The 23,659-nt window shown below is 42.6% G+C and overlaps 1 protein-coding gene across 1 annotated transcript in view; it reads right to left on the reverse strand.

Annotated features, from left to right (window-relative positions):
- The window catches only part of TTC41 (tetratricopeptide repeat domain 41), a 75,993-nt gene that overhangs the window by 23,836 nt on the left and 28,498 nt on the right, over positions 1 to 23,659 (reverse strand). The window contains exons 9-12 of the mRNA XM_024992522.2: positions 15,356 to 15,495; positions 7,934 to 8,105; positions 1,117 to 1,264; positions 65 to 217 (exon numbers count right to left, since the gene is read on the reverse strand). Of these exons, the coding sequence (XP_024848290.2) occupies positions 65 to 217; positions 1,117 to 1,264; positions 7,934 to 8,105; positions 15,356 to 15,495 (613 nt within the window). The remainder of the gene's footprint in view (positions 1 to 64; positions 218 to 1,116; positions 1,265 to 7,933; positions 8,106 to 15,355; positions 15,496 to 23,659) is intronic.

The raw sequence follows: 23,659 nt of genomic DNA on the forward strand, positions 1-23,659 counted from the left end.
GCTTTTTTTTAGGGGGAGCGGGGGGAAGGAGACACACGACTTGAAACATTTCATAAAAACTTACCTTTCACTGTGTCTCAGTGGGAAAAACAGTAAATCTGCTAAAAATTCCATAATTTCTCCGACTAGGATGCTTTTCTCACCAAACAAATTTCTCCTGATATTTAAGCATTCCTGAAGTTTCATTTTTGCAAGACAAGCGTTTCCAGCAGCAAATCTGAAAACAAAATGCACACGTGTGTGACTTACCGGGCACGATACATGTTGGCTACCTTTGTTGTGCTTCCAAAACCAAATCTCATAAACGTCCTTTGTATTCAAGACACAAAACAGCACAATAGTTTGCATCAGCAGAGATTTGAGGCTTTCAAAGTGATTGATAAGATGTGCATACATCATGAGACACTGGGACACTATTTTCCTCCTTCCTCTCAAGCCTCCCTTCCACCACCACCCCAATCCCATCAGTCTAGGTCATCACAGAGCACCGAGCTGAGCTCCCTGTGCAAAACTGCAGGTTCCCACTAGCTATCTATTTCACACCTGCTAGTGTATACATATATGAATGCACTCTCTCGACTCATCCCACCCTCTCCTTCCCGAACTGTGTCCACAAGTCCATTCTCCACATCTGCATCTCCACTGCTGCCCTGCAAACAGGTTCCTCTCTACCATCTTCCAGATCCCATATATGTGCATTAACATTCAATATTTGGTTTTTCTCTTTCTGACTTACTCCACTTTGTATGACAGACTCTAGGTTCATCCACATCTCTACTATTGACCTTTAGGGTTGGACAGTTTGTTGTGGAGGGTCCTGTGCCGTGTATAATGTTTAGTAGCATTCCTGGCCTGTACCCGCTAGCTGCCAGGAGCAATGCCCCCAGTCATGACAAGCTAACATGTCTCCAGACCTTTGCCAAAGGTTCCAGGGGGAAAAAATTGCCCATGGTTGAGAATACTGAACCCGAGGATAGAAATGCTAAAATTCAGCCTTTCTTAACCCAGTCAGTCAGGTGGGACATGGATGGGCAAGTATGGATTAAGTAGATTAATTGTAACAATAACAGCTAGTACAGAAAACTAAGACATTTTTCAAGAAAAACACATGCTTACGTTAGAACACCTTCAGTGTATTTCATGGTGGCCTGGTCGCAGGGATTGCTGTCCAGTAAGCTGGAAATTTCGGTAGCACATTGCAAAATATGGTTTTCTTTTAAGTACTCCTCAGATGCTGACTTTGCCAGGTTGTTCAGTACTCTGCCTGCAGGGAATAAATTTTGGCAAAGAAGATGATGCTCCAGGCTTTTTCCTACAGAAGAGTTAAGAAGTCACTAGGCAGAGCATTTGGTAGCATTTCTTCATCGCTGCCAATAGTTGGGTTTTTTCCTTAATAAATCAATTACTGATCTACATTGCACAGGACTTGGTTTTCAAGTAACAAATTTTGTATGTGGGCAGCAGTTATGGGGCCAAGGAACAAAGACAATAGATTGAAACCGAATTAGAGTCTATTTTACAAATGAACAGGTCAGAAATAGAGAATATGGATGTGGTGAGACCAACTATCATCGTGGTAACTGAGTTCTACAAAAGGCAGCTGGTACAGGCTTGAATAAGGAACAACAAAACATTACAGCCTTATGACAGAAACACATGAATAAGCCCCATAAACCTAATTAATAAATAATGTGCTGTACCTAGATACACATCAAATGTACCCTTTGCAAAGGCCTAAGATTTTGCTAGTTATTTTGAGTTAGATATGCTAACAATAAGAGACTTCTAAAAAGTAGAAGGTTTTATGGTTTTCCAAAGTGGAAATGAAAGTCACTCAGTCATGTCCAACTCTTTGTGACCCCATGAACTATACAGTCCATGGAATTCTCCAGGCTAGAATACTGGAGTGGGCCGCCATTCACTTCTCCAGGCAATCTTCCCAACCCAGAGATCAAATCCAGGTGTCCCACATTGCATGCAGATTCTTTACCAGCTGAGCCACCAGGGAAGTCCACGGTTTTCCAAGCCACACTCTGTAATACTGAAGTGAAGTCGCTCAATCATGTCCGACTCTGCGACCCCATGGACTGTAGCCTACCAGGCTCCTCCATCCATGGAATTTTCCAGGCAAGAGTACTGGAGTGGGTTGCCATTTCCTTCTCCAGGCCACCTTCCCGACCCAGGGATCGAACCCGGGTCTCCCACACTGCAGATAGATGCTTTACCGCTTAACCGTCTGAGCCACCAGGGAAGCCCACACTCTATTATGCAAAGAGATAAAACTATAATTATGCTTCCAGAAGGTGTTATTAGAGCATTGCTAGCAGTAAACAAGGCAGATTTAACTCCCTATACTATGGAATTCAGCTTTAACTATAAAAGATTACCATTAAATTATCAAAAAAGCATCCCATCATCAATAGCACTCCATTCGTTGCCCAACTGGCTCTAGGAGGCCAGTCCCGGAACCCACAGAAGTATCCCTGGTGAAAGGTTGTTGTTGAATCACGTGAATACACCAGGATTCTTGGCCCCCGGAGGAGAAGAATTCAATCCGGGGCCAGAGACGAGGCTTGATCGCTCAGAGCTTTTGTGTAATAAAGTTTTATTAAAGTATAAAGGAGATAGAGAAAGCTTCTGACATAGGCATCAGAAGGGGGCAGAAAGAGTACCCACTTGCTAGTGTTAACAATGAAGTTATATAATCCAAAGAATATCTGGAGGTTGTAAAGACCTCATCAGACCTACTCCCATAATTTACATTTTAAGATAACACGGTCCTCAGGCAAGATACATCCTTGTAAAGACCAGGTCTACTCCCATAATTAACATTTTAAGATAACAGAAGGTTGAATCCAAAGACTGTCCTTAGGCAGGATACATTATTGTTATATAATCCTAAGGAATGTGGAGAAAGAAAAAAAGTTTGTCCTTTCTTCCTCCTTGAGAATTCCAGACCCCTCTCTCCTTGGGGACCCCTAGATTTCCTATCAACCTGCCTAGGAAATGACTCTCTCACTGGTTTCCACATGGCTTTCCTCCGCTCACCAAGGTCCCAGCATGCCTGAAACCAGGCCTGCCTGCATTAGGATGATGACTTAGAAGCCAGCCTCTACATGTGGAGCATTAGAGCTTTATAAAGGCCAACACTAGAAGAGATTCTGCGCAGCAATGAGTTGTGCAGACAGGTCTTAGGGCCAGATGGGCCCAGATAAGTAGTCAGATAGGCCTCTCAGACTCCTGGCACCAGAGGTGCCAGCGCTGGGAGCTGACGTACTTTATTTCATCTCTCTGACCTTCAGTTTCCTCATCTGTGAAATGGGAGTAACTGTATGTGTATATATATATACACACATATATATACCTCCTATATATATATCACAGGAGGTATACCAGAAGACAAAAGAGATCAACATGAAGTGCTTTGTACATGGTAAGCACGAAACGAATGTTAACTATTACTGTCAAGGTGGATTTACAGGTGAAATGCAGAGAGGGTAAGTAACTTTCCCAAGGTGACCTTAAATCTTACATCAGACTGTGAAGATATCTGTAATTCTCCACGCCAACCTGTACCCAACTCTCCCCTTGGCCATGCCACCCGGCACCTCCTCCCATGCAGAGGTCAGAGTCTCTTTCTTGGCCCCAGACTGAAGCCTGGCGACTTGCTGTGACCAACCACATGCAGAGTAAGAGGGTGCTGTGCCAGTTCTCAGTTGAGGCGTAAACATGGGCTCTCACTCTTGGAATTCTGCGGGCCCCCAGGGGAGCAGGACTGGGCTATTTCCTGAATGATGAGCAGCTCGTGCCCAGAACCCTGTTGCCACCAGACATCAGGGTGAGGTGTTCTGAGAGTTGGAGCCCACTGGCCCTGCCAGCTGGGTTGCAGAAGCTTGCATGAGCCCAGCCCAGACGAAGGGGATCCGCTTGGTGGCCCGTACACACGGGCAACAACAAGCGGTTGTTGGTTTTTGACCTGTTGAGTTTCAGGGTGGTTTGCTATACAACAGAAGCTAATTGACATAGCTATTTAAATACGACATAAGTCTAGAGTCCTTATTCCTTGTCTGATTGTAAACCTTTCCCAGCATCAGAGTCTTTTCAAATGAGTCAGCTCTTCTCATCAGGTGGCCAAAGTATTGGAGTTTCAGCTTCAACATCAATCCTTCCAATGAACACTCAGGACTGATCTCCTTTAGGATGGACTGGTTGGATCTCCTTGCAGTCCAAGGGACTCTTAAGACTCTTCTCCAACACCACAGTTCAAAAGCATCAATTCTTGCCTCCTTTGTCAAAGATAAGGTGTCCATATGTGCATGGATTTATCTCTGGGCTTTCTATTTTGTTCCATTGATCAATATTTCTGTCTTTTTGCCAGTACCATACTGTCTTGATAACTGTGGCTTTGTAATAGAGCCTGAATATACAATGGATTAAACACAATCTCTTTAACAAGTGGTGCTGGGAAAACTGGTCAACCACTTGTAAAAGAATGAAACTAGAACACTTTCTAACACTATACACAAATGGATTAAAGATCTCAACGTAAGACCAGAAACTATAAAACTCCTAGAGGAGAACATAGGCAAAACACTCTTCGACATACATCACAGCAGGATCCTCTATGACCCACCTCCCAGAATATTGGAAATAAAAACAAAAATAAACAAATGGGACCTAATTAAAATTAAAAGCTTCTGCACAACAAAGGAAACTATTAGTAAGGTGAAAAGGCAGCCTTCAGAATGGGAGAAAATAATAGCAAATGAAGCAACTGACAAACAACTAATCTCAAAAATATAAAAGCAACTCCTACAGCTCAACTCCAGAAAAATAAATGACCCAATCAAAAAATGGGCCAAAGAACTAAATAGACATTTCTCCAAAGAAGACATACACATGGCTAACAAACACATGAAAAGATGCTCAACATCACTCATTATCAGAGAAATGCAAATCAAAACCACTATGAGGTACCATTTCACGCCAGTCAGAATGGCTGTGATCCAAAAGTCTACAAGCAATAAATGCTGGAGAGGGTGTGGAGAAAAGGGAACTCTCTTACACTGTTGGTGGGAATGCAAATTAGTACAGCCACTATGAAGAACAGTGTGGAGATTCCTTAAAAAACTGGAAATAGAACTGCCTTATGATCCAGCAATCCCACTGCTGGGCATACACACTGAGGAAACCAGAAGGGAAAGAGACACGTGTACCCCAATGTTCATCGCAGCACTGTTTATAATAGCCAGGACATGGAAGCAACCTAGATGCCCATCAGCAGATGAATGGATAAGAAAGCTGTGGTACATATACACAATGGAGTATTACTCAGCTATTAAAAAGAATTCATTTGAATCAGTTCTAATGAGGTGGATGAAACTGGAACCTATTATACAGAGTGAAGTAAGCCAGAAAGAAAAACACCAATACAGTATACTAACACATATATATGGAATTTAGAAAGATGGTAACAATAACCCTGTGTACGAGACAGCAAAAGAGACACCGATGTATAGATCAGTCTTATGGACTCTGTGGGAGAGGGAGAGGGTGGGGAGATTTGGGAGAATGGCGTTGAAACATGTAGAATATCATATATGAAATGAGTCGCCAGTCCAGGTTCGATGCACGATACTGGATGCTTGGGGCTGGTGCACTGGGATGACCCAGAGGGAGGGTATGGGGAGGGAGGAGGGAGGAGGGTTCAGGATGGGGAACACAGGTATACCTGTGGTGGATTCATTTCGATATTTGGCAAAACTAATACAATATTGTAAAGTTTAAAAATAAAATAAAATTTTATAAAAAAAGCATCAATTCTTTGGCGCTCAGCTTTCTTTATAGTCCAACTCTCACATACATACATGACTATTGGAAAAACCATAGGAAAAACCATAGCTTTGACTAGATGGACCTTTGTTGGCAAAGTAATATCTCTACTTTTTAATATGCTGTCTAGGTTGGTCATAACTTTCCTTCCAAGGAGTAAGCATCTTTTAATGTCATGGCTGCAGTCACCATCTGCAGTGATTTTGGAGCCCAAATACATAAAGTCTGACACTGTTTCCCCATCTATTTTCCATGAAGTGATGGGACCGGGTCCCATGATCTTAGTTTTCTGAATATTGAGATTTAAGCAAACTTTTTCACTCTCCTCCTTCACTTTCATCATGACGCTCTTTGGTTCTTCTTCACTTTCTGCCATAAGGGTGGTGTCATCTGCATATCTGACGTTATTGATATTTTTCCCAGCAATCTTGATTCCAGCTTGTGCTTCTTCCAGTCCAACATTTCTCATGATGTACTCTGCAATAAAGTTAAATAAGCAGGGTGACAATATACAGCCTTGACGTACTCCTTTTCCTATTTGGAACCAGTCTGTTGTTCCATGTCCAGTTCTAACTGTTGCTTCCTGACCTGCATATAGGTTTCTCAAGAGGCAGGTCAGGTGCTCTGGTATTCCCATCTCTTTCAGAATTTTCCACAGTTCGTTGTGACCCACACAGTCAAAGGCTTTGGCATAGTCAATAAAGCATAAATAGATGTTTTTCTGGAACTCTCTTGCTTTTTCCATGAACCAGCGGATGTTGGCAATTTGATCTCTGGTTCCTCTGCCTTTTCTAAATCCAGCTGGAACATCTTGAAGTTCATGGTTCACGTATTGCTGAAGCCTGGCTTGGAGACTTTTGAGCATTACTTTGCTAGCGTGTGCGATGAGTACAATTGTGCGGTAGTTTGAGCATTCTTTGGCATTGCCTTTCTTTGGGATTGGAATGAAAATGGACCTTTCCCAGTCCTGTGGCCACTGCTGAGTTTTCCAAATTTGCTGGCATATTGAGTGCAGCACTTTCATAGCATTATCTTTTAGGATTTGAAATAGCTCAACTGGAATTCCATCACCTCCACTAGCTTTGTTCGTAGTGATACTTCCTAAGGCTCACTTGACATCGAATTCCAGGATGTCTGGCTCTAGGTGAGTGACCACAGCATCGTGATTATCTGGGTCGTGAAAATCTTTTTTGTACAGTTCTATGTATTCTCACCTCCTCTTTTTAAGATCTTCTGCTTCTGTTGGGCCCATACCGTTTCTGTCCTTTATGGAGCCCATCTTTGCGTGAAATGTTCCCTTGGTATCTCTAATTTTCTTGAAGAGATCTCTAGTCTTTCCCATTCTATTGTTTTCCTCTATTTCTTTGCACTGATCGTTGAGGAAGACTTCTTATCTCTCCTTGCTATTCTTTGGAACTCTGCATTCAAATGGGTATATCTTTTCTTTTCTCCTTTGTTTTTCACATCTCTTCTTTTCACAGCTATTTGTAAGGCCTCCTCAGACAGCCATTTTGCTTTTTTGCATTTCTTTTTCTTGGGGATGGTCTTGATCCCTGTCTCCTGTACAATGTCACGAACCTCCGTCCATAGTTCATCAGGCACTCTGTCTAATCAGATCTAGTCCCTTAAATCTATTTCCCACTTCCACTGCGTAATCATAAGGGATTTGATTTAGGTCATACCTGAATGGTGTAGTGGTTTTCCCTACTTTCTTCAATTTAAGTCTGAGAGTCAAAAAATAAAAACAAACTTAACAAGTAAATAAAAGCATAGAGCCTAAAAATAAAAATAATAGATAAATTAAATAAGAGCAAAAGGACAGTAAGTGGAGAGGTGGGATTTGAACACAGAAAGGCTGGCTTCACAGCCAGTGGTCCCCTTAGTGCTCAAAGCAGTATGAGGTGTGTCACAACAGCCTCCCACATGCCAAAAGGATGGTCTGTCAAAGGAGGAGTGCTCAGGGTCAACCCTCACACGCCCACCAAAAAAATCAAGCAAACACAGCTCGCATGCCCAGTTCCCTGTCTTCATGGTTTGTAAGAGCCCAGGAGTCTGACTCTGAACCAGAAGAAGTGATGCCCTCTCCATGTGCCCACCCTACCTTTTTGCTTCACCAAGTCCTGGTTGTCTTTTAAATTTCTGGATGAAAATTCCAGCAGGTTGAACCACGCTTTCTGGAAATACTGGAAGCCTTCCTGAGTCATCCCTACTTCCAGACAGAGCTCCCCAATAGCATTCTGTACTCTGGGAAGCATTTTGGTCATGGACTGACTCTACACACAAGGAAAAAGAACACACTCATGAGGGGACACAGCATTAGACCAGGCACAGCCACCAGATACCTGCCGGAGAAAGCTCATTACATAGTGAATTCGCAAAAGATGGCACACTTCACAGCAGGTCTCGGGGAACTGTAAATACTTACGGAGTGATTATTACAGTGACACATTTATGGGGAGACACTGCAAACCAAAACTAAGCTTTGGAACATGTTTTCACAAGTTGTTAGTTAATGGTAATTTTTTTTGAAGGTGAGAATAACATGGTGATGTCTCACATCTATTAAAGCTCACGGAGGAGGTGTTATCTAAAATTCAATCGAACACCTAAAATCACCATCTGCATGACTCTTGAATTCAATTGTGACCAGAGATCTGCTAACTTTATAGGGTTTTGTTTGGTTTGGGTTTTTTTGATTATGTTTTTGGGTTTTTTTTTGTTTGTTTTTTTTGTTTTTTTGCTGAATTGGCTCTTAGTTGCAGCATGTAGAGTCTTGCGTTGCAGCACACGGACTCTCTAGTTGTGGTGCATGGTCTTAGTTGCTCTGGGCAAGTGGAATCTTACTTTCTTGACCAGGGATCAAACCCACGTACCCTGCATTGCAAGGCAGATTCTTAACCACTGGACCACTAGGGAAGTCCCTGTTAACTTCATGTTTGATACATTTTTGCTTAAAGACATGAACTTCAATTCTCCTTCCTGGTTTAGCATGTTTATTTCAGGGATACTTAAACTTCATTACCGTAAATCAAACCTCTATCAAAACCTTATCAATACATAAGAATACACTGCTGCTGCTGCTGCTAAGTCACTTCAGTTGTGTCCGACTCTGTGCGACCCCATAGACAGCAGCCCACCAGGCTCCCCCGTCCCTGGGATTCTCCAGGCAAGAACACTGGAGTGGGTTGCCATTTCCTTCTCCAATGCATGAAAGTGAAAAGTGAAAGTGAAGTCGCTCAGTCGTGTCCAACCCTTAGCATGGACTGCAGCCCACCAGGCTCCTCTGTCCATAGGATTTTCCAGGCAAGAGTACTGGAGCGGGGTGCCATTGCCTTCTCCTAAGAATACACTAGTTGGTTATAATCTTTTTTAGAGCTAGTGATGAGTTATCTTATTATTAATATCTCATTTCAGAAGACTTTATATTAACAAGAGTATCTGTGAATATGTTTGGCAATTAATAGGTCCTATTCAAATAGACAGCAGTAGCATTATCAATGGTTATGTAATACTTCATGCTGTACTGAAATGTACTCACTGACTGAGCCTGTCTCCATCATGGGAATTCTTTCTGCTCTCCTGTACCAATTGAAAGTTACCTTCTGCGGCTTAACCCAGAGCTTTCCAGTAAGTGTCCTTCAAACAGGTTACACCTACTCTGAAATACTGACCTCAGTCCTGAAGGCAGCTATGAGTGGTGTGGAGTCCCTGGGCACATAGCCCTGTAGTCTTTTACATTCCCTCATGGGTATCTTTCAAAGAGCCCCCCTTCTCAGCAGCCGTCCTAGATCTCAGCCCTAATGTTCACACTGTCCATCCTCCACTTTAAGATGGCCTGCATGCTGACTTTACTGAGATCAAGACTACTCTGAAAGATTGCCCTCAGATATTGATTAAGATTATGACTGGGTACAAGTAACAGAAAACCCATATTAACAGTGGCTTGATTTCTCTCTAATGCAACCATTAGGAAGTGGATGACACACCATAATGTCAGAGACATGGTTTCTCTTATCTCACTGTTTGACCTTGCCTGACCTCCATTCCCAAGGATGCCTCTTGGTCTAAAATGGCTGCTCCATCTCCAGCCATCACATCCACAATCCAAACAGCAGCAAGGAGAAAAGAGGAAAGGAAAGCCACACCCTTCACTTCATGGAAACTTCTCAGAAGTTATCCTCAGCACCTCGATTTAAATCCCATGAGCCAAAACTTAGGCAGGTACTCATATCTTGCTTCAACAGATGATAGAAAATGTAGTCTTCTTTCCCGTCATTTGATGAGGAGGGTGGGGACATAACTTACTATGAAAGGGGGACCAGATATTGGGAAATTACAGTCTCTGGTATACCTCACTTCCCTTTTCTTTTCAATTTAAAATTAGCAGTGCTTTCACCCATTTTCTTCCTTCCTGTCTATTCCAGAGGAAGAGATACCCAACCTCCTTACCAAGGGCCTGCTCCTTCCCTAGCTCTTGGGAGTCAAGTCCTCCTCACCACGTCCCCACCAGCATCTCCAATCCACCCCTCTCTCTGGGTCATTTCCTGCTCCACACAAATACATATCAAACCTAACCTGATCAAACCTAACCTGAACCTGGTAATATCCTGATTGTTCATCTTTTACCTTTTACTGACACTTCTCAAATGGGTATCTGTTGGGGGCCAGAGTGAGGTACTCCGCCCGTGACAAAGGTCATGAGGAAGGAGGCTCAACATACGCAAAGGCGGGATCGAGCCTCAGGAGTCCCCCTGGAACTCCTCGAGCATCTACCCCCATAACCAGAGCCTGCCTACTTTACTACTTTGTGCTCTCACCTACATCTCTGACTTTACGGGGGGCTGTTCCCCACCACCTCTTTCGGAGAAGGAGTTAACCTAGAGCTCCAGTCAATAAAAACTCTTGGGTGTGACAAGAGTGTTTTAACCTACAAACTCCTCTGAAGGTTCTCTAGCCTGCCTGACAGGCTCGTCCGGCCACATGTGATTGCTCACAGCCTCCCAACCGTGAGAGGCACGAGATGCTTTAAACCCTCTAAAAACAGGTTCCTTAGAAAAGTTAGAAAACTATAAGTATAGTGGGCTAATTAGAAATTGTGTTGGTGAAGGGTTTTTCATTTGTTGAGCCAATGTTTGTTGCTAAGTCTCCACATCCCCTGCCCTTACACATGTTAATGAGTATATAGAAGAAATAAGTATTAACCTTTGATATTAATCACGTTAGACCTTAGGCTAAGTAAATTCTTTCCTTAACTAAAACCCACTACACCCTCACCCTATAGGAACGTAACTTTATTTGGGTGGTGTCTGTTTTGAGAATAATCAGCCCTGGAGAAATAAGTGTCCTGGTTGACTGACTGCTGTCACAAGGAGAGGGTCGTAAATTGTCAGCAGGCCCCCCTGGCCAGAAGATGATGTAACACCCCTAAGACCTCTGTATACATTTGTATGAAGCACCTGACTTTGATAAAAGTCAGGACTGCTGACCCCGTGTGACTTTTGCATAACATCTCAGCGTATAAAAGTAGACCATGGAAAATAAAGAATTGGGATCAGTTTCTCGAAATACTGGTCTCCCCATGTCGCTCTCTCTCTCACTCTGGTTGAGTCTCCATCTGGAGCGCGGAACCCGCCATGCTTACTAATTATGCCTGGGCTTCTAAGATCCGACCGGGGAGGCCTCAGTGTCTCCTCTCCTTCGGGAGAACGGAAGGATGCCTGCGGCCTACATAAGTGGTGCACACTTCTTGTCTTGAAGTTTTATTGGTCTCCCGCGTAAACCAAGCTACTCAGCCTCTTTTCTCCACTGAATTTTCCTACTGAGCTATCCTCATTCTATTACTCTTTATATCCTTAATTAACATTTAATTAAGCAATTGTTTCCTGATCTTCGCCTACGCCGTCTCTCCTTCGAATACCCTGGATCAGCCGGGGCTGGACCCCGGCAGGTATCAATACATGCACATTCCCATTTCATTACCACACATTCACCTCTTAAGCTCTGCAGAATGGTTCTTCCCACCACACCCCGCTTCTATCTCAGGGGTTACCACTGACCTTCAATCACCAGGCCCAGGGTCCTTCTTTCAGTCCTCATTTATCCAGACCTCTAAGCAGCAACTGATGCTATCAGCCACTCCCTCTTTGATTTGGGGGAACAAGGCTGTCCTGATTCTCTTCCAATATCTCACTCCTGTACAGGTTCTTTCCCTTTCCTCCTTTTAAGGGTAAGTAATTTCCCAGTAACCAATTCCTACTGTCAATCAGAGATCCTGTTTCCTCCTGTGGTTTCAGCATCCACATGTATGCAGACATCTCTCCAGTCTCTTTCCAGATTTCCAATCCTGCATTTCCCAGCTGGCTTGACACTCCACCTGGTTATCTTTCCTGAACTGCAGACTCAGCAGTGTAAATTTTAAAAATTCATCATCGTCCCTCCAAAACCAGCTTCCTCTTTGAATTCCCCCAAGTCCATCAACCAGACGCAAATCCTCAGGGTTTCCTTGGTTTCTCCCCATGTCATGGCCATGTTTTCAATCAGTCTGAGTGGGGCAGAACCCCCTATCCCAGGGAGAATGACAGCTCCCAACACACCACCAGGCCATGGTGGTCCTTTCTCCCCAACCACATTGCCAGAAATACTAATTGGTCAAATGCAACTATATACCGTCAGCATCTTCTTTACGAAGACATGCCTTTTATTTCCCTCTTGCTCCAGACCATCTGCTTCTTGAGGGCAGAGACCCCATGCGCAAGAATTGAGCCTTGTGGTTTGTGGGTATTCAGTAAACATTTGTTGATCTGCACAGTGATTGTGAAGCATTCTTGGGCCATGGTCTGTACTGGCTACCACCTATGGAGCCCTGACCAAGCGAAACTCTCACCATACATGACTTCAGTGGATATTTACAGAAACCCTAGGAAATGGGGATTATTACTTCTCTCTTACAGGCAGGGAAGCTGAGGCTCAGTGAGGTTACATCAATCACCCGAGTTCACATGGCTAGCAAATAGGAGAACAAGGGTGTCCAACACAGACTAGCCTGTCTCCAAAACTCTGCTCTACACTTTTTCTTAACAAGTGAGCCTCTGATGCACAAACAGAGGCCCCTTCACACAGGCATCCTTTAGTTTTCCTGTGGCCCAGTGCACCTACTGGTAAGTACTAAAGAGAGGGTCATGAGACTTAGTTTCTTAGTAAGCATACTTACTACTTTAAATCAGGGTTTCTCAGCTTCAGCACTATTGACTTCTGTGCCATATAATACTTTGCTCTGGGTGGGTGTGGGCTGAGGGGCAGGCTGGTCTGGGCAGTGTAAAACGTGTAGAGCATCCCTGGCCTCTACTCACTGGGTGCCATTAGCAACCACCCCTCGCAGGTTGAGACCACCAAAAATGTCTTTAACATCGCCAATCTTCCTTCAGAAACAAAGCTGTCTCCCAGTGGAGATGCTTGCATCAAATTTTAAAATAACCTAATCGAAAGAAATTACAAAAGTGGTGTGGTACAGAATGTATATAGCACAAATAACAAGCTCTTTCCCCTCAAAAATATTCAGCACATGTTTCAAAGAAGTTGTTATTGCCAAAAATAGTTTTAGAACTTCTCTTTTGGAAATGCCTTCAGAGCCTAAAAATAATTCTTTTAGTCTCCGTGGTAGTTAGTCCTAAAGCACTGTTGCAAAAATATTTTGAGAATAAAATCATAAGATTGATGCCTCCGAAAGGAGTGCTCTGAAGTGGGAAATCCTCTCTGAATGTCTCAGCTTTGTCACACTTCCTGAGCAGCCACCACCTCCCTTCACCCCACCTACTCCACAGGTTACGCTTCATCACTGATGGAAATGCTGGCAGTGACTTCTAGCTAGACTAGGAGCTCTATGAGGGTAGAAACTGTGTCTGCCTCACCTGCTGCTATCATCCCAACCCCCAGCACAGAGCTCAGGCTGGGCAAGACCCTCAGTGAAGGTTTGCTGAGTGAATGTCTGAGTGACCAGGTGAATGAATAAATGAATGGCCAAATGAGAGAACGAGTGAGTAAATAAGTGACTGGCTAAGTGGATAGATGACTGAATGAATGAGGGAACGAGTGAGTGAGTGGATGAATTAGCAAATGGCTCAGTGAATAAATAAGGCAATGACTGGATGAATGAGTAAATGGAGGACTGAGTGAGAAAATGAGTGAGTGGGTGAGTGAGCGACTGACTGAGTGAATGAATACGTGACTGACTGAGAGAAAGGCTGAAATCAGGCCCTCAGTGATGACCTAATAACATAATTGGTGCTTTCCAAGAAGACACGTCAGTGATGAAAACTTAGACCTCATGACGAAAAAAATTTGCTGCAGGGGGAATTCCATAATCATAAGATATCAGAGAATCACTGGACTCTACTCTGTCAAAATGCAAGAGAGGTCGAGATAGCTCAAATCAAACGCATTATCTGTAGCCTAGGCCTCGGTTACTTTTTAACCCATGGAAGGTAATAAAAAGAGCTTAAGACCTCATTATGTGCACACATTGTGAGAAGTGCTTTGTGCACCTGCTTATTTCACCCTGTTAACAGCTCAGGAGACAGATCTCAGAACCCTCAACAATGAAGAACTCTGAGTCAGAGGTTCACATTCTTGCCAAAGTTGCACAGCATTAAGTGCCAAAGCACTTTAAATTTGGGTCAGTCTGTAAATAGCCCAGGCTCCTGCACTACTCCAATGCTACCTTCTAAGGACACAAAGTATTGCAAATTCAAGTTAGCTCATTGATTCATTTGTCACATTTACTAAGCACTGAAGAGGTTGTAATACAGCATGGAAGATAAATAAGCACGGCCTCTGCAATAAAGGGGCTTGCAGATCTAGAGTCTTAGGCATCTCTTTAGATGGAATTCCTTTTAGAAAGATGTGTGTTGATGGGACACAGATAGACCTTTATGAGAAGGTGAAGGCCTTTGTTTTCAAGCAAAAATAGCTTTGTCTTGGGTTATACTACCCTTGGTCCAAAAACTACTACAACTGGTAAATAGTTTCTAAAGGGCCATTAAATGTCATCCTAAGAACAGTTATAGTTTTATGTTATGAGTGAAAGTTTCATTGTGTTCAACAAGCCCAAAAGTTTCTATTTTGAGAAATGTAAATCAATAATAGGAACAAGATAATCAACCTTCCCCAACATCTTTCTGAAAAGTATAACCAACTCTTTAACCAGTATTTTATTAGTTTATTTCAATCACTACTCACTTCACCCCTTGTTTTTTACATTCCTCTTCTCCAAAATGACACCTAGGGGTATTCATTCATTCAGTCGTACCTCCCATCTATTTATTGCTTGTCATCACTAATACACAGTTTGGCGCACAGATTAAAATCAAAGATTCTTCACTGATCAACATAAGTAATGATTATTTATTATTCATTACTTCATCTCTTTGTGGATGAAATTGCAAGTGAACAAAGGTAAATGATACCTGAAAATATCTAACATAAATTGAATACAGTAGAGGATTTTAAAAATTATTTCCCAATTTACCTGCAGTAACATGTTCTCAATGCTCAAGAATAACTCTTCCGCTTCACTGGTCTTGCCCAGAAACTTCAGAAATCTTGCAATAAAAAATATTAATCGGCATTTGTCAGCAGCAGTAACCTTAAAAAGCCTGCATTCCAACACTAGAATAGAAAGAAAAGTCAATAATCCTAAAGCATATTTGGAGAGGAACAAAGAATGCCTATCATTTAATCTTGATAAAAGAGTTAAACATTAAATACTTATCTCTATTTCACTGTTTTTCTCTCAAAGGATCAGCACACCTGCTTTTATTAATATTAAAGTTTACATATATTACTGAGTATCTTAAACTACCACATGAAAAATAAGTCAAGGCCTTTGACTAACTTCCATAAGTAAATTTTGAAAACCAAGGAGTCAAAAAAGCGTATTTCTATAGCTCAATCCATATGTTGTTGCCATTTGTATTCGGGAGTGATTTTCGGGCAATAAATAAAAGGCATTTAAATTTCTTACACAATTCTGCCCTCTGTTGCAAATGTCTTGAATTACTGGCTTTAGCAGAAAGAACAAAATGCTAGAAGAACAAAATAGGGAGCATACATGTGTGTGTGCGCGCACGCGCGCGCACGCACGTGCACGCGTGTGTGCTCACACACAGTTACACCTTATCATGTGCTTAGTCATTCAGTCGTGTCTAACCCTTTTGTGACCTCATGGACTGTAGGCCACCAGGCTCCTCTGTCCATGGAACTTTCCAGGCAAGAATACTGGTGGGTTGCCATTTCCTATTCCACACCTTATCATATACAAATGAAAAAAATACAGAATTTTTGAATTTGAAGACTCACATACATGGTAGCACAGAGTCATCATTTTCAGAAATTCTCTTTCCAAACATTCCAGGATCTAAATGCTACATTTGTCCATTTGTTACATTTCAAACTGTTGTGCCTAATGTGTCTGGAACAAATAAATTCTTTTTTGCAAACAGACAGATCTTTTATTAAACAGTCAATGGATAGTACACTCCAAAGACCTCGGATGGGCCAACCCCAAAGGCTAAAATAAATATATTCTTATTCCTCATCTGTTTCTGTGGACAAACTGTTGGCCACCCAGACCTCGGGTATCCTCTTGCTTGCTTTCTGCCAACTTTTTGGTGGATCCTCATTCATGCACAGAATAAATGTTCTGTGAGCATCAACATGTCAGGCAGCATTCCAGGCTCTGAACACCAAGCAAAGCAAACAAGGGTGTAGGCCTCAGCATTGGGCGGCCTCCAGGAGCCTCTGAACCACAGCTCTGGTACCTCAGGCTGGGGAGCAAAACTAAACAGAGCCAGGGGAGAAAGAGCGCTGAGGGCCGGAGTCCAAGATGCCTGTCTGCGGTGGTTATCTGAGCAAAGTGGCCTGAGGTGCGTAAGAGAACTGAGGGGTTCAGCTAAGTGATGGGGGAACCCTAAGAACCAGAAGTAGCTGCTCAGAGCGGACAGAAAAGGGCAGTGTGGGGGGCTTCCCTGGTGATTTGCTGCTGCTGCTGCTGCTGCCGCTAAGTCGCTTCAGTCTTAGCAGACTCTTAGCGGACAAGTCTAGGCAAACAACTAGGCTCCCCTGTCCCTGAGATTCTCCAGGCAAGAACACTGGAGTGGGTTGCCATTTCCTTCTCCAGTGCATGAAAGTGAAAAGTGAAAGTGAAGTCGCTCAGTCGTGTCCGACTCTTAGCGACCCCATGGACTGCAGACTTCCAGGCTCCTCCGTCCATGGGATTTTCCAGGCAAGAGTACTGGAGTGGGGTGCCACTGCCTTTTCCGTCCCTGGTGATTTACTCAGTGGTAAAGAATCCGCCTGCCAATGCAGCAGACATAGGTCTGATCTCTGATCCGGGAAAATCCCTCATGTCATGGAGCAACTAAGCCTGGGTGCCACAACTACCAAGCCTGTGCTCTAGAACCCACTCCAGTGTTCTTGCCTGGAGAATCTCAGGGACAGGGGAGCCTGGTGGTCTGCTGTCTATGGGGACTGCCCGAGTCCCCATAGACGTGTCTGCTAAGAGTCTGCTAAGACTGAAGCGACTTAGCAGCAGCAGCAACAAGAGAAGCCGCCTCAAGGAGGAGCCATGCACTGCAACTAGAGCGTAGCCCCTGCTCACCAAAACTAGAGCAAAGCTGTGCAGCAAGGACCTAGCACAGTCAATAAAAAAAGAAAATTATAAATCACCTGCCTCCATCCACTAAAATAAGACCATGTTTTTTAAAAGGGGGAAAAAAAGAAAAGAGTAGTGTGGACACAACTAAGGGATGAGATCCTGCCCACAAGTGGGCCTCTTACACACTCCAGGGGGCTACTGAGTCCAGGTTCCCGTCAAGAGCTCGGGTTGGGAAGGATGCTGTCCATCAATAAGGTACTATTCAGCATCTCCATCGTGCTTGGTGCTATTCCAGGCACTGGAGATACAGCAGTGAACAGGAGAGAGGAGAGCCCTACTCTTCAGGAGCTTCTACTGCAGCAGCTGAAAGAGTGAGAGTCAGGGTAGAGGGGAACAGAGATCCAGGATTAAAAGAGGAAACAAGGCAAACTCTGGCAGCTGTGATAGTTATGCCAAGAATTCAAACACGCTAACACAACAGAGAATGACCACGTACAACGTTCAACTCCAAGGCCACCCTGAGACGGTGACACTGCGGCTGAGATCTAAAGAACCAGAAAGAACCGGCACTACAATGAGTGGGAGAAACATTCCAGGCAGAGGGAAGAACATTCCTGGCAGAGGGAACAGCTGATGCCAAGGCCCAAAGGCAGAATGTACTTGAAGGACAGAAAGGCCAAGGAGGCTGGCACCCTGAGGCCAAGGGGAAGAATCATACGAAAGGATGCTACCCAGGCACGCAGGGGCCAGGCTGTACCAGGCAGTGTAGGCTAAAGTGAGGTGTTTAGATTTTAGTATAAGTTCAACAGCAGGCCAGTGGAATTTTCTTAATCTGCAACGTGACATGATCTGGTTTATGTTCCTAAAAACTCATCTTGACGACTATGCAGACAATTGATTTTGTAGGAACAACAGTGAAAGTAGGGAGGGGGGTTGGGAGGTCGAAGGGGAGGGGATGTAGGTATATAAATAGCTGATTCTCATCACTGCAGAGACTGACAACATTATAAAGCAATTATACTCCAATAAAAAACAAAAAATGGAAGTAGGAAGACCAGTTAGGAGGCTGTTACAACAGGCCAAGGGAGAGGTGATAGTGACCAAGGCTCACTAGAGTGATCCCATTGTAGACCTGAGGTTAACATGACCCCTCTAACTTCAACAGCATCCTGAGAGTCCCAGCTAGTGCAATAAGATAGGAAAAGGAAATAAAAGATATACACATTCAGTTCCGTTCAGTCGCTCAGTCGTGTCAGACTCTGCGACCCCATGAATTGCAGCACGCCAGGCCTCCCTGTCCATCACCAACTCCCAGAGTTCACTCAAACTCGTGTCCGTCGAGTCGGTGATGCCATCCAGCCATCTCATCCTCTGTCATCCCCTTCTCCTGCCCCCAATCCCTCCCAGCATTAGAGTCTTTTCCAATGAGTCATCTCTTTACATGAGGTGGCCAAAGTATTGGAGTTTCAGCTTTAGCATCAGTCCTTCCAAAGAACACCCAGGACTGATCTCCTTTAGAATGGACTGGTTGGATCTCCTTGCAGTCCAAGGGACTCTCAAGAGTCTTCTCCAACACCACAGTTCAAAAGCATCAATTCTTCAGTGCTCAGCTTTCTTCACAGTCCAAATCTCACATCCATACTTAGTTGTTATTTAAAAAAAACTTCTGGAACTAGAAAGCAATTATAGCAAGGTTATAGGATACAAGATTAATATTCAAAAGTCATTGCTCTCTTATGAAACAGCAATGAACGGGAATTAGACATTTAAAACATAATAGCACACCAAAAATGAAGTACTTAGGTATAAATCTAACAAAATATGTATATAATCTATATGCATACTACTAAATTCTGATCAAAGATATTAAATAAAATCTAAATAAATAGATGCAGCTTCCCTAATAGCTCAGTTGGTAAAGAATCTGCCTGCAATGCAGGAGACTCCAGTTTGATTCCTGGGTTGGGACGATCCCCTGGAGAAGGGAAAAAGCTACTCACTCCAGTATTCTGGCCTGGAGAACTCCCTGGACGGTATAATCCATGGAGTCATAAAGAGTTGGACAGGACTAAGCAACTTTCACTTTCATTTGGGCTTCCCTGGTGGCTCAGACAGTAAAGCATCTGCCTGCAATGCAGGAGACCCAGGTTCGATCCCTGGGTTGGGAAGATCCCCTGGAGAAGGAAATAGCAATCCACTCCAGTACTCTTGCCTGGAAAATCCCATGGACGGAGGAGCCTGGTAGGCTACAGTCCATGGGGTTGCAAAGAGTCAGACATGACTGGGCGAAAAATAGATATACCATGTTGATGGATTGGAATACTCAACACTGTTAAGATATTTGACCAATAGATTCAATGCAATCCCATTAAAAATCTTCTATAGATGTCCAACCAACTTTTGACAAAGTAGCAGGAACAGTTCAATAGAGATAATCAACAAATGGTGCTGGAAAAATTGAACATCCATGTGTAAAAAGAAATTAATCTAGACACAGACATTACACTTTTCACAAAAAATTACTCAAAATGGATAACAGACCTAAATATAAAATGAAATATTAGAAAACGTTTAGAAGGAAATGCTGAAGAAAGGTCATGTAACCTCGGATTTGGTGATGACTTTAAACACAACATCAAAAGCACAATTCATGAAAAAACATTGTTAGACTTTATTAAAATTTAAAACTTCTTCTCTGTGAAAAGTACTATTAAGAGACTGAAAAAACAAGCCACATATTTGTGGATAAAATATATGTTTTATAAAATATATATCTGATAAAAGATTTCTATCCAAAATATACAAAAAACTCAAACTCAACAATAAGACATGTAAAGATGTTCAACATTGTCATTAGGTAATTGCAAATTAAAACAACAATGGAAGGTATCACCACATACTTATTAGAATGTCTAAAATTTAAAAATTGACATACCAAATACTAGCAAGGATACAGAAAAACAGAAACTCATTCATTGCTAGTGAGTCTGGCAGTTTCTTACAAAGGTAAACACGGTCTTACCATGAATCCAGCAATCATGTTTCTAGGTATTTACTCAACTGATTTAAAAACTTGCATGCAAATGTGTATAGCAAATGTTTGTCCTTCAATAAGTGAACAGGTAAACTGTGGTACATTTGTACCCTGGAGTATTATTCAGCATTAAAAAGAAATGAAGTGTCAAGCCATGAAAGGAAACTTAAATGCATATTCGAATCACAATTGTGAATAGGATTCCTGACAGCTTAGAGAAAGGCAGTAGTGGTAGAGGTGGACACGTTTGAGAAACATTTAAGAAGTAAAAATTGCCAGGACTCAATAATAAAATGCATTTGGGGAGAGGAAAAGGAGAGATAAGTGTCAGGATTACTCCCACGTGGTAAATTGAGAGACAGCCCTGAAACAGATCCTGTTTTGGAGAGACGTTCATGAGTTCAGTTTTAGATGTGTTGGGTTTGAGGAGCTTTGAAGGCATCAGCCAAGTGGAATTAAGTAGGTAGCTGGATAGATGGATTTGGGACTCAGAGGATACGTGTAGCTGGGCAAGTAAATCTGTGAGTCATATGCATATGAACTATCACGAAAGCCATGGACACAGATAATATTCCTATGGTGAAAATAACAATGAGAGGAAAAGAGCTTTAAGGAATTCTAACAGTTGGGAGCCAGGAAGAAGAGGAGGAACGAACAAAAGAAACAGAAAAGCTGCAGCCAGGGAGATGGAAGATGAACCAGGGGATGTATTACCAATAAAACCAAGACCAGAATGTTTATTAGAGGAGGGCCAGGTCAAAAGTATCCACGGATGCTAACAAGTAAGTCAGACAAGGACTGAAAACATTCTTTGGATGATCTGTTCATGATTTTCCGTATTTTTATTGAAGTGTTCATCATTTTCTTATTGATTTTAAAAGCATTTTTACATATTAGAAATATTAATCCTTTGCCTGTTGTATATGTTACAAATATTTTTCCCAGTTAGCACTTGTAGTTGTGTTTCTGCTCTCCTCAGGGTTGATTTGTGTTATTTTACACGTAGAAACTTCATGTGTTTATGTTGGCAGATTTATCAATTATCTTCTCTTTCATGAGTTACCCTTTTGCTTTCTTGCTTAGACTCATCTACATTTTCTTATAGTGTATAGTTTTCTTAATATAAAACCTCACTTTCTTATATTTAATTCTAATCCTCCTGGAGTTTATTTTGGTGCAATATTTCAGATAACAACTTTTTACCAAATAGTGTATCATTATCACAACACTATTTATTCCATAATCCATCTAATTTGAAAAGCATCTATCATTTACTATATTTTTTACATCTGCAACTGAATCTGAGCTTTCTATTTTGTTCCACTGAGCTATTTTTGCTCCCAGTAGTATTTTAAAAACTATTATTGCTTCATAATATGTTTAAATAACTTGACATTCAAATTGCCCTCATTATTTTAAGCTCTTATTCTTGTATATTTTTTCTCCAAAAACTGTGGAATCATTTTGAAAATTCAAAAATGACTTCATCCCATTGGGATTTTAGATAAAATCATCTTATGTCTATATGCCTGAGTCAGGAAGATCCCCTGGAGGAGGAAATGGCCATTCCAGTATTCTTGCCTGGAAAATCCCAAGGATAGAGGAGCGTGGTGGGCTACAGTCCATGGGGTCGCAAAGAGTCGGACATGACTGAGCGTGCACACACTCACACATCTTATGTCTATAAATCAATTGGGGAAGAATTAATAGCTTTATAACACTGAGTTGTCCTATCCTAGAATATGGTATATCTCCCTACAAACTGAAATCTTATTTTCTGTAATTCTGAAGTTGTTTATAAAAATAAAGATTTGCAGATTTCTTATTAAATTTATTCTTAGATATTTCATATTTTCTATGGCCATAGCAAACTGTATCTTTTATACTTTAAATTTTTCTGTAGAGCTATTTTGGCCCACAAAATATTTAGAGATTCTGAAGGTATCAAGGTCAAAGCTTCACACATTTGTCATGACAAGCTGATGTTCTCCCATTTACTACAAACTTCTGACAAGATCCAGTAATGTAATGCATTTACCCTTTGCCCTAAAACCCGCCCCTTAAATTTAAAAACATATGACTCTCCTCAACCCCACCACAGCCACCACCTGGAGGGCATCCAGCCATCTAGTGGTCAAGATGGAGCCAGGCTGGGACTCTTCCTTCTGCCGTGTCTTCCTGCCTTTGGCACTGTCCTAAAAATGTGATGGCAGCCAGAAATGGGTTTTCTTTACTTTGATGTGACTTAGGACTCCAGCCAAAACCCAAAGTATCATGTCAAAGGGAACCTATAAAAACTGACCTGACTATAAAAGTTGTCTTTTTGAGTCAAAGACCTCTCTTCCAGCCCATCAATCAGAGACGCAGCTTTCCCAGCCAGCGCCGCTGGGTACCGTAGCGCGACCAGGAAGCATCAGCCAAGAAGTGAGTCCCAAACTCAGGACTGCACATCGTTCCACCAACCCAAGAAATCAGGTGTCTTGTTCTCATCGGAGCCACCAGGGGGAGCCAAACCACACGAGAGGGAGGGATAACGAAGGAGCCGGGCCGGCGCTCCTTAATGGACAGACAGCCTGGTGGAGGCAGGAGAGATGTCTTCGGCTCTCAAACTAAAGCCACTGGGCACTCTTAGAAAACTCTCACTTTTTAAGGAACCTACCAGAAGCAGGTCGGGGTCAAAAGTATAAGTAGCCTATTTACCTTCCACATGGAAGATGAGTGGATCAGACAAATTTCAAAATTATATAAATCATACACGGTCATAAGAACAAAATCTAGATGTCTAAGGACAAAAGAAGATAGAGTATTGCCCCAATCCTGGTGGCTCAGGGGTAAGGATTCCACCTGCAATGCAGGAGCTGCAGGTTTGATCCTTGGGTTGGGAAGATTCCCTAGAGGAGGGCATGGCAACCCACTCCAGTATTCTTGCCTGGAGAATCCCATCCACTGAGGAGCCTGGCAGGCTACAGTCCATGGGGTCACACAGAGTCAGACATGGCCAAAGCGATTTAGCAGGCACGCACGCAACTCCCCAATCCATTCCTAGCTATCCGAGACTTACCTCACCCTGTCTAAGGCTCGGTTCCCTTAACTTCAAGAAAAATATTAATAGTATTATAAAGGTCTTATGAGAATTAAAATAA

Source organism: Bos taurus, chromosome 5, assembly GCF_002263795.3.
Source record: "Bos taurus isolate L1 Dominette 01449 registration number 42190680 breed Hereford chromosome 5, ARS-UCD2.0, whole genome shotgun sequence".
Taxonomy (NCBI): Eukaryota; Metazoa; Chordata; class Mammalia; order Artiodactyla; family Bovidae; genus Bos; species Bos taurus.